This window comes from Centrocercus urophasianus, unplaced genomic scaffold (assembly GCF_019232065.1).
Source record: "Centrocercus urophasianus isolate 14NV4802_14NV808 unplaced genomic scaffold, USGS_Curo_1.0 seq_5, whole genome shotgun sequence".
Taxonomy (NCBI): domain Eukaryota; kingdom Metazoa; phylum Chordata; class Aves; order Galliformes; family Phasianidae; genus Centrocercus; species Centrocercus urophasianus.
This window is the reverse complement of record NW_024885088.1, coordinates 4351174-4362511: the sequence shown is the minus strand read 5'-3', so window position 1 is coordinate 4362511 and position 11338 is coordinate 4351174. Positions and strand designations below refer to the sequence as shown.

The 11338-nt window shown below is 40.1% G+C and overlaps 1 protein-coding gene across 1 annotated transcript in view; it reads left to right on the top strand.

Moving 5' to 3' along the window:
• Positions 1-346: 346 nt before the first annotated feature.
• Positions 347-11338, top strand: part of EFCAB6 (EF-hand calcium binding domain 6) — a 45358-nt gene continuing 34366 nt past the window's right edge. The window contains exons 1-2 of the mRNA XM_042834887.1: positions 347-576; positions 3083-3204. Coding sequence (XP_042690821.1) covers positions 347-576; positions 3083-3204 — 352 coding nt within the window. The remainder of the gene's footprint in view (positions 577-3082; positions 3205-11338) is intronic.

Below are 11338 nucleotides of genomic sequence, written 5' to 3'. Positions count from 1 at the left end.
CATTACATTCAGAGCAGCCTGTGTATATCTCGGTCTCTTGTATTTTTATTTCCTATACAAAAACATCTTTCCTCTCTTCTTCAAAACTCAGTCCGTGCCCCATTAGTCACGGAACCGGTCCAAACCAGCCTGTAAACCGTTGACATTTGGTCACCATGGCACCGTGATGGAGAAGAATGGCATCACCATGGCCTCCTGATGTCACAGGTCGCCTCACAGCTCAGTGTTCCAAGCCCTTGGAAACGGGCAACCCTGGGCCCAGAACCCCAGTTGCTGAGCGAGAGGCGCCAGTGGCTGCAGTGAGCTCGTGAGCCAAGTGGTTGTTTTTGTTTTCCGAGGAGGCAGAATGGATTCTGTTCCTCCTAAGAAGAGGCGGCTAATGGAGAGGCTCCCCACCATCGAGCCCATGGAGGTGGACCCTCCCGAGAGCGATGAGGAGCCCATGGAGGTGGATCCGCCTCCATCAGGGCAGAGTCACCATCAGCCCATCGCTCTTGGGAAGTGGCAGAGGAGAGCCAGACCCAGAGCCCACCCCTACTACTGGAGTGGCCTGAGGTCCGGTCCACCTCCTGGCAGGTAGCCGCCTCGATGCCAACCCTGATCCTCCCATCCTGTAAGTTTATCATTATCTGATACAGCCCCAGCTGTCAGACCTCTCTGCAGGCTCACATGAGACATTCATCTCCTGTGAATTCTTCTTTTGACAGCCAAGGTTCCTGTGAACCCACCCTTCCCGTCCCCACCTCCCGTCCCTTCCCAAGTCCTCTCATCTCTTCTTTACCGAGAGGAAGAAGGAAGGCCAGGGACTGGCAGCCTCTGAGACACTGCTGCGGGGCAACAGGAGGAGTCCAGTGGAGGGACCTGAGCTGCCCGGGGACGTGAGGAGGTGTCAGAGGTGTCACCGAGGGTCTCTGTTCCTGTGGAGAAGCAGAAGACTTTGGTTGTGACAGGAGGAAGGCTGCCGTTCAGCATGAAGGACTTGTTCAAGCTTGGACAGCAGAAGATTTTAAAAAATAGAAAATTTAATATAAACAATTAAAAACAAACTGAAAAACAAGCAGAAAAAAACAACCACACCTAAAGCCTCAAAAATAATGAAAACAATAAATTTTCTTCTGGTTTTTTTGAACTTGAGAGTCTGTGAGTGGATTCTTGCCTCCTCTGCTAGTCTTCCCAGTACAGGAAAGACATTGCCATGTGGGCTGGGGCCCAGGGCCAAAGAGGGGGGAAGGGGCCAAGGCACACAGCCTCTCTGAGCAGCCTGTTCCAGCATCTCACCACTCTCTTGCTAAAGATCTTCCCCCTGATATCTAACCTAAATCTTTCTTCCGTCAACTTGAAACCACTTCCCCTTGTCCTGCTGTTATCTACCCTTGTAAGGAGTTGACTCCCCTCCTGTTCGTAGGCTCCCTTTCGGTACTGGAAGGCTGCAATGAGGTCACCCCACAGCCTTCTCTTCTCTGGCCTGAACAAGCCCAGCTTCCTCAGCCTCTCCAGTTTGGGTAGAGCTCCGGGGCAACCTCATCGTGTGAAAGATGTCCCTGCATGTGGCAGGAGGGGATTAGATAATTTTAGAAGCAGACAACAAAAACTATTCTGGGTGGTGCAAGGAATCTAACCCACAGAACCAACAAGCAGTCCTCTTGAGATTGGGTCTTCTTGGTGTCCTTACAAAAAGCAACAGGAGGCAAAGGGTGAAAAGACGATGAGGTACTACTATGAAGTAGCTGAGAGGAGACATCTGCGTGCGTTTGTCCAGTGGACAGCTTAATAGTCTGTGTTACCTTTTCCATCTATACAGTGCATGAAAGCAAAACATTGGAAGCATCCTGGAAAAGGAAGTATCTTGGGTCTCCCTGACACCATGGTAGCACAGGCACGACAACCCCTCAGCAGAAACACCAACACAACTAGCTTAGTTGTTATTCCACAACAGTCTGCTCAATTTCTTGCCAGACTGTTTGCACTTTAGTCACTGCACAGGAAACAGAAACACCCCCGTTTGCTCTTTACTTGATTTTAGCAATGCTTTTATGCTGCTACAGGTATATAGAAGTCAAGTGATAGGGGACAGCCACATATGTGGCTGTGCTCCTTTCCCCTAAGGATGAGCCCCGTAGGACTGAGAGAACAGATGGATATTAGGAAAAGGTTCCTTCAGGATTCAGGAAGCTTTTGGACATCAGTCTCCAGAATGTGGTTTGAATGTTGGTTGGCCCAGTGTGGAACCAGACACTTCCCCACAGCCATCTCTGGGAGTAACTGGCTGCTCCCCGCTTGGACAGGTGTACAGGTCACTGGCTGTAGAAGCAGGTGGGTGCCTGGGCTGAAGTGTCACAGTGAATGGAGGACTGCTGATATGACTGAGGTTAGGAAGAGTCTGCATAGAGCTATGAACAGGCTGCATCAATGGGCTGTGTCCAATCACATTAATAAGACTAAATTTGACCCGTTTACATTGATGAACAAAGCAGTGGGTGTGAGTACAGTGAGACAGAGGGTGGTGGATTTCAGCACTGACGACAGTGACACAGAAGACAAGCCATGTTCTGGGTGGCCATGCAGATTTTTATAAGCATGGCATGTAGGCACTTGTTTGTTGTTGGTAAAAATGCATGGCTAATGGTGGTGACTATGTTGAAAAATAGTGTTTTGTAGCCGAGAATTATCTCTATTAGATAATATTATTGTGTTTTTTGCATCAGTTCTGTTTTCATAGAAATAAATAGAAGACATTATTTTCAGAGCAACTTACATATATGCAGCCCACCTATTCATTCATTGTGGCCCAGGCAGGCCATAAGTTTGGAAACCATGTCATTGCCTGTTACTTGTTGCTTTTGCTAAAAATACCAGCCTCAATAGCAGGGAAATTTTGTTCTTTCTTTCTACATAGAATTGAAATTGTACAGAATAGATTTATATTTAAATGGCTTACTGTGAAAGTAAGAAAGAGAGATCAATTTTCAGAGTAATTTCAAGTTAAGCCATAGGATAAAACACCTAGACATCTACTATTCAAAATGGTATATTAAGCAACAAAATAGGCCATTGTATAGCTAATTTATTTTTCTTCTAACAGGGTTGGAAGATCATGGCATGCCTGTCAGTTCATGGATGACTGTCAGTTCGATTTACTAACAGAAAAGCTAGGGGTAGTTGATGGAGGACTAAATTACCTCATTTTTCTAGCAATATCGGAAGGTAAAGGAATTTTTGCACCAATACAACATTAAACAAGACTTTGTTGAAGATCCAGAATTTTTCTCTTTCTAGGAAGTACTTATTGGTGAAATTAGAAAGAAAGAGACTAGAGACATGACTTTTAGCACATGGATGACCTTTATGTCTGTAGATCTTTGATTTCTGATGAAGTTAAACTTCTAACCCATGTTTGGAGGGAAACTGGAACATATGGGATGTAAGCTGACAGTCCACAGTGATGTGTGATTGAATTGTCACTAACAGACTGCAAAAAGTGACTGACTGATCTCTCTGCCTCTCTGCTTGTCCCCAGAATTTCTTACTCTTCTTCACAGTCTTCTTCACAGTCTTCACAGGGATTATATTGCGTCCTAAATCACAATGGATGATTTTGTAATATGATGTCCAGAAACATTTTTTATTCTGTATGAAAAAGAGAGAAGACAGTAACTGCTTCTTTCAAGAATGAAAAACCTGTTAGTAAGCCATTAGTGATGAGTTTTAATGGCAGTATGTACAACTGGAGCTCTGTGGTGTGATCTGGTTACTTATTGGTTTATGGTTTTAATTTAAAGTAGTGCTTTTGAATGTTAAAGCTGTTAAGGGACTTTTCTACTAGAGTAATTGATAGTTTTATTGGATTATCAAGAATTCCAGTGAGATTCTAGGTTTACTGTTTTTATAGATGTAGATATATAGTCCACCCATAATGAGCATGTGGTCTCCATTGATTTACTGTTGCTGAGGAAAGCAGACCAGAAGAATATATCCATAATTTCCACTACTTGCCTTGCCCCATCAGTAATTTCACTGATTCCAAGGCAATGTGAGTAAGAGTTTCAATTTTCGACTCTTAAGAATGAATCTGATTGAATCTGAATTCATTTTCTTAGGATGGAACTCTGGCCAAAGCTAGTCAGTAATTATTCATTTCTCATTTCTTTTGTAATCTGTATTTAGTGCTTTAAATATAGATTTTCTGCATACAATTTTGATTCCACTGAATTCAATGGGAATTTTACCACTGGCTTCAAGTTCTGTTTTAAATTCTGTATTATTCATCTATTATTTTTTCTCAGATGTGCATTTTTACATAATGTAACTATTATTTTCTACTGTCATTATTTCCTTTTTATAAACAAGACAAAGGGTAAAGCTGACTTTTGGCTGGCTGACACAATATTCAAGTTTTTCTTCATTCAGACCTGTAAGTTTAGCAGTTTGTGTCTACAGCTGGTTGAACATCTGTCCATCAAAAAATGTGCACCTTTACTCACTAGCCTAATAAATGATGTTTGAAACAGGTGAGCTTGGGTGAAAGCAAGTATGCAGGCTCTTTGGTTTAAGTCAATAATCAACAGTATTTTGCCTGTATTTGAGCTTTTGCTTTTATCAGTTATGAGGCTCAAAGATTTTCTTTCAGGATGGTACTACCTCTGATCACTGTAAAAAGAAAAGTAACAAATATTTGATATAAATTAAGTCTCAAAAATTAGAAAAAGAAGAAAAAGAACCCTTAACTTTTATTTTTTTAATAATTCTTCAGGGTAAGGGGAAATCTGTTCCCTTGGCTTGTATTTACACTAGTGATAAAGAGACCTGATTTTCTTCTCATAAGCTTTAGTAGGAATAAAACAGAAATACAAGTTTCCTTTACTAGGCTTCAGTAGAGAGTGGAACTGTAAAAAAGGGAGGGATAGTGTATGTCAGTATGGAGAAGTGGGTTTTACAGAATCAAATTCGGAGAAATGAAAAAGCAGTGCAGTGAACGCAATTTAGTGACCTCTTCAGAGTAGGTGTGTATACAGGATTTCCTTGTGTGGACGTGTATGTAAATCATTTGGAAGGAAAGAAAACACTCCTTTAGATCAGACCGTTAGCTTAGGATTTTTCTTATCAGTCAGGAGCACGGTTTAGTGAAACGTCAACATGCACATTTTTTTTGGCAAGCTTTCGCATTTTGAAATCCGATGTGAACTACTTTGAAGTTACTATAAAACATAATAGAAGTTTGCTAAACGTGAAGGAAGCCATACCTACGAGCTGGTAACAGTATTTATTCAATGGGAAGATGTGCTGGTGATGATATATTTCTCTCATCCAAAGGTTTGAGAGGCCATGTGCTGTACAATGTGATCTTTCTACATAAACCACTTTGCTGCAAGGAGATGGCTTCTTATGTTTTAGGGGTTAAGTTAGTTTAGTCTTAATGAACTACTGTCTCTTATTAACGTATGAAAAGATTTAGGGTAAAAATACCCTTTCAGCAATACAAACATACTGATGAACAGTGTGTATATCCAAGTGATATGGAACACTGGAATGTATTGTGAAGGTTTCACAGCTAAGAGCTCTTTCCCAACAAATTCTCCTCACCTTTTGTCCCATGACACTTCAGTTTTTGCTATCTCCTATATGACAATATATATATATACATATTCTGTATTGCAGAAAAATTCTAAAATTCTCAAGAAAATTCAAAATACGTTACTTAATCTCTCCAAAACCATAATGATTCCTGGAGTATCACTGTGCAATGTGCAGACAGAATCACAAAGATGGGGAACAGTGACCAAAATAGCTTTTCTATGGCCTAAAAATACTGTAGCCCTTCAGGACTAGAAGTACACCTGTGCCCTGTTGTGAAGCTGGCTGTCTCCTCTTCCCGATCCTGCTGGGCTGTGCTATAACAAAACTTCAGGTTGCAAAATTATGAAGCTGCCGTTTGTGCATGACTGAATCATTCTGCAAAGAAACATCAGGCAGAATAGTTTGAGGAGAAATCAAATTGGAAATTAGGTGAGTTTTGATGACAGATCTCCTGAAATAGCTCATGCTGATTTCTGAGCAGAGGAAGACTTAGCCATGATAAAATTACTCCAGGGAGAACGGTCTAGCATGCAGTAGTTGTGATGCACTGTTAAGGACGTGACAAACTAATTTTCTGCAGCAATTGCATACCTATACCATATATATCACCTCCATCCACACACTCCCTCATGGAGAGAGGCAATATGACTACAAGAAACGGCTTTCACAGTATTCCTTTCCCCCTTCTCCAGTATCATTCTTCCCTTCCTCAAAACATCCAGGCTCCAGAGAAGGGTGAGGCAAAAGAAGAAGGCCTTGTCTAGGCTCTCTCTTTAATTGAGATTATCCACCAGGAACTTTCTTCACTTCATACTGGGAGAACTGTAGCAGTTGTGGCAGTGGCTGAAAATTGGCTGGACACCACTAACACAGTTATTGTAATTTGTCATATTTGGTCTGTAAAGAATACGAATGAAGAGTTTCTTGTTTTATTTTCATTATTTTAAAGTACTATTTATCAGATTATGTTTAATGTGTCCTTTTCAAAGTCTGCTATATTTTGATTTTGCTATTCCAGACGCCAAATAGGCCAGGAGCTACATAAGAAACAGCCCAAACCACAGAGTAAATAATGCTGAATATCACTGCATTACTGCTGAGAAATTTCTCAGTCAGCTTAATGATGACATAAGTCTATGGGGTAAACACATCAAGCCATGGTTTGCTTTTGACAGTGAAGCTGGTTGTTATTTGTGATACAAACATTTTTTTTAAACAGTGGTTTGGAGGAGCTGTGAGAAAAATGAGTCTGAAAAATGTATTTGAGTAACTTGTTTTGTGTCTTCAGAAACTTCCAGTTCAAATACAATCAAAAACTCCTTTTTCCCTAATTGTCTTCTCTGCAGTCTGTGCTAGGAAAAAAAAAGATCCTTCTTGTGAGCAAAGCTATTAAAGATTCTGCAATTAGAAGAAAATAACTCTGTACTACTCATTCATGGAGCAGTCCATCTATTCACGAGAGTGAGCTTTAAAGAAGAGGTTCTTAGTCCCTAGAGCCTACAATGTAGGGATTTTAGTCAAGAGTTGTTTTCCATCTTTTTTACATTTGCTTATTATTTTCTGTAATTAGCATTAGAATGTACTCCTTGAAATCCCACCATGGATATGCACAGAATAAGAGAAATCTCATTTTACAGAAGGAGAGAACCCACAGTTGTTACAGCCTTTTGCTCAGTTCATTCTATCTCCATTCCCTGGGAGAAGTGGAAAGATCAGCAATCAGGAAAGGGGCCCTCTCTTCAGAGCAGCTTGGGCACCCCTAGCAAAGCTGATTGTATTGACTGACATTACTTCAGGTTCCTGTAGATCTGCATCATTTGAAAGGTGTTGGAGTATTTTATGCCTGTTTTAAGGGGAGAATGCTCAGCTGTAGATTAATTGCTACAAAGTCTTTCTTTGTGACAGATTTTCTAAGAATGTGCAGGACAAAGGGTAGATATGACTCGCCTCTCAATATGGTATTGATAACTGCATTAAAATATTTGCCTGTTGTCAAAACAAGTTTAGAGCAAAGATCTGTTTTCTGCCATTGTTGTTGTTTTGTTTTTAATATGTAGTCAATATGTTAAATATATTCTAATGTCATTGTTAGTGTCTCTTGCCTTAGCCCAAGGCCCTACGCTCCAGATCTTTATGCCATCAGGTTACTAAGTGTAGACAAGATCAGGTGCTGTGCACAAAAATGCTGAGGTGCTGGACAAGGACTGGGAGAACACTGCAACAGCCCCTTTGACTTTGGGAAGTGATGCTGCCTAAAATGTTCCGAATGTTAAAGCTCAAATTGAATAACGAATAGCATTTGGGCCCTAAAAATTAATTCTAAAAACTCACTGAAATTCTGTTTAACTATGCAAACAGAGAGAAAGTCATAATGACAAGATACTGTACAGCAGTACAGTGGGACTGAAAAAAATCCTGATCAGCAACTCATCTCTGCTGTGGCAATGAAGATGTGATATACACACATAGGCTTATTTCCCAGTTTCTATTTGTCTCTTACAGCATTACTGTTGGCTCTGATGTTAGTAATATTTATCTGCTTGGTTTGTTTTCCTTATTTCCTGAATTGGACAACTGCGTGAATCAAGGACATCACTACAAAACAAGAAAGGAAACTGATGGTGATTGGACCTCGCTAACAGTTGGAGCATGAGACCAATTAATGTCTTACTCCCGTTTCTGTTTGGACTTAGCTAGAAATTGAAACAGTTGGGATTTATCTCCAAAATTTTCTTTTTTCAAATACTGTTACTGGTTTAGAAGCCCAATAATGAAAAAACAGTGACTGAAAGCATTGAGAACACTTTGCATTTTCCCAGCTAAGTTTTAGATCGTTTCTGCAGGTCAATATTTAAGGTTTATGGAATCTTATCTTAAACAGTGAGAGCAGGGAAAAGTCAACAGATTCCCACACACCTAAATCAGGTTACTGTGGCATTCATTTTTCCAAAGCCGGATGGAGCCCTCAGCCAAGGCTGATGTCCAGAGCTCTGGGAGCTCAAAAGGGGCTGATTTTGCAGGATGGTGGTTCTCCAGGACCTGATTCTGGTTCTGCGTGTGCCATTGAACTCAGCAGGTAGTCCACGTGTAGTTATCTTATCTTGCCAGGTCTTCAGATCCAGTATTCCTCTGTGTCTTATTTGAGACCACATCCAAGAGTACAGCTAAACCAGGCTCTGAAACCTTGTGCTTGAAGTATGTGTTTATAAAGAAACACATGAGAGAGAAACTGATGCTAGGAAATAGCATGAGATAGGCATCTGTGTGTTAAATAAACAGGCTTTTCTCAATTTTCTAACTGGAAGTGCTTAGAAAGTCTAAGAGGAGTTGGTTGCCAAAAGGGTTGAAATGGTTGAAACATTTCAATGGTTGAAGAACATTTCAAAGAATGGTGAAATGTTAAGATCTCCTCAATTCTAAAAGTGTCCTTGCACAGCATGTGGATTTGGTCACCTCTGCATAGTGTAGCAGCTGTGCTGGATGCTAATTGAGGCATCCATTTGCCCCTGAATGCATGGACTCCACCAGAAGCACCAGGGCCCAGAAATCAGCCACTTGTAATGGTGATTGAATTTGATTGCAAGTGTGGGTCTTACTCCCTAAACTCACTAGCCATGCCTTGGTGATTCACAAAGATGTTTTTGATCTATGCTATTGATGTAAATCAAGGATAATCTTCCTGGAGTCACTCCAGGATATAATTGTTTCAGAGATAATTAACATTTCTTTGTATGCGTACAGATGATCCATGCTGGCTCTTGAGTTTGAGGGAGAATGAACAACATTGATTTGAAAATAAATAGGGAATTACAAAATTTAAAACATCTTTGCTAACCTGCAGCTAGGGAAATAAAGCAGTATTTAAAGAATTAAGTTTACGCAGATGTGAAGTAACAGTCTTTAATGGGTATCTTAGAAACTATGAAATAAAGCCACTGCTACCGTGAAGAACAACAAAAGGAAAGGAAACTTGTGGAGATTAAAGATTCCACTAGCACAGAACATAGTTGTTATGTTATTTTTTTCTTTTCTGAGAAAAAAAAAAAACAACATGGTAACGGATGCAGAGCTAGCTTGTGATCAGGCTCATTACTACCTTGTTATCAAAGCAAGAACCAGATGGCATGACCTAGCAAGGGTAAGAAGAATGTTTTCTTTAAATAAATAAGCAGCACTAATAGATTTCAGAACATTATGCAATGTTGATCTTCAGATTCTATAAATATTCAAAAAGACCCGTGCAAAACAGCTCGTTAATGATAAAAACTTACTATGAGAGTAAAAAAAAATGAACAATTTCAATAATGCTCAATTTCTGTACTGTTAATTATATAGTAGATGCTATTAGTTATCTCTGAAACTTTCTTCGTATTTCACTTCTGTTGCTTTTATGTAATATTTCTGTTATAAGCATAGTCACGGGCTTTGTCCGAGGCCCATGTGATTACGCCCTATCCACACACCTACTGCCATGCTGATGCCCAGCGTTGCCCTGCACAATGAAGCACTGATTGGGATGTTTACACCATCCAAAGAGACTCTCATAGAACTGTCCCACAAAAACTTTTTCAACATTTTTGGAGCTTTTTTTGAATAGTTGCAATGCTTGGACAATAAGGTAGCACTAGGTAAAATGAATGTAATTTTTTGGAGCAATGTTTGTTTAAATTGGACAATAAACTCAGTTTGTAAAATGAATGGTTTAAAATAAAAAGGCAAAATTTCACTTATATTAAGTATAGAACACATTGGTGAGAAAATCTGCAGGTCTGCCTTTTTTCCAACGTCTTCATCTCCTGCTGGCATGCTTCAGCACTGGGTGTAACCACATCTGCAATTGCAGTTCTTACCTTCATATCCCTCTCTCTGCCATCAGGAAGAAATCTTCAACACAGGGAATATCACCTAAACACCTGTGATGTTAATCTTGGTTAGGTCTTTTGGGAGTTGCACATCTTTCATGTAGGAAGGAGTAAAAAAGCAGATTAAAAAAATGTTTTTAAATGAAAATCAGACATGCATGATTTTCCATTTTTCTTTCAATTCCCATTATTCATTAGATTTACAGGGAGATCAAGCATTTTGTCAAACTTGTTGGTTCTTGTTAGAGATGATTTCTTTTACGTTCCAGAATGTTCAGTAATTTGACAGTGAAAGAAATGGCACTGTACAGCCAGGTAGCATGAAAAAAGTCTTGTTCAGATTGGCATTGCAATCACCCCAGAGGAATTTAAGAAGCTTTGGGCAAGGTATGACAACTCTAAATGATTAGGTCTTGCAATAATGCATCTTTTATAGGATTACAGAGCCTTCGGTAGCGCAGTGAATGACAATAGATTGCATTGCACAAGAAATCTTTTATTTTGTTATGACTGGGACCTTAGATCATGACAGTCTAACAGGAGGCTACGTCTTATCACACTGAGCTCAGGAATACAATTAGATCCATAAGTTTCCCATGAATTCAAGGACAAGACTTTATCTTGACTTCAGTTTTACTGATCCCTTTAATGCAATACACATCTTCTTTCCTTGAACGGCACCTCAGGTCACCAGCTACCACCAGCTTGCTTTTCATCAGTTTTGTTTTATACACACAAAATGCCTACCTTAGTTTGTGTGGAGTGAAAGGCAGTCCCAGGTGTCTCTGGTCAGCTGGGAAATAGCTTCTATCAAGGAGGTCCTAGAGAGTCTATTACAAACCTGTAAGAGACGGTGTTTGTGCCACCAGCCTCTCATTTTCAAAGCGCTAAATTTGCTTACA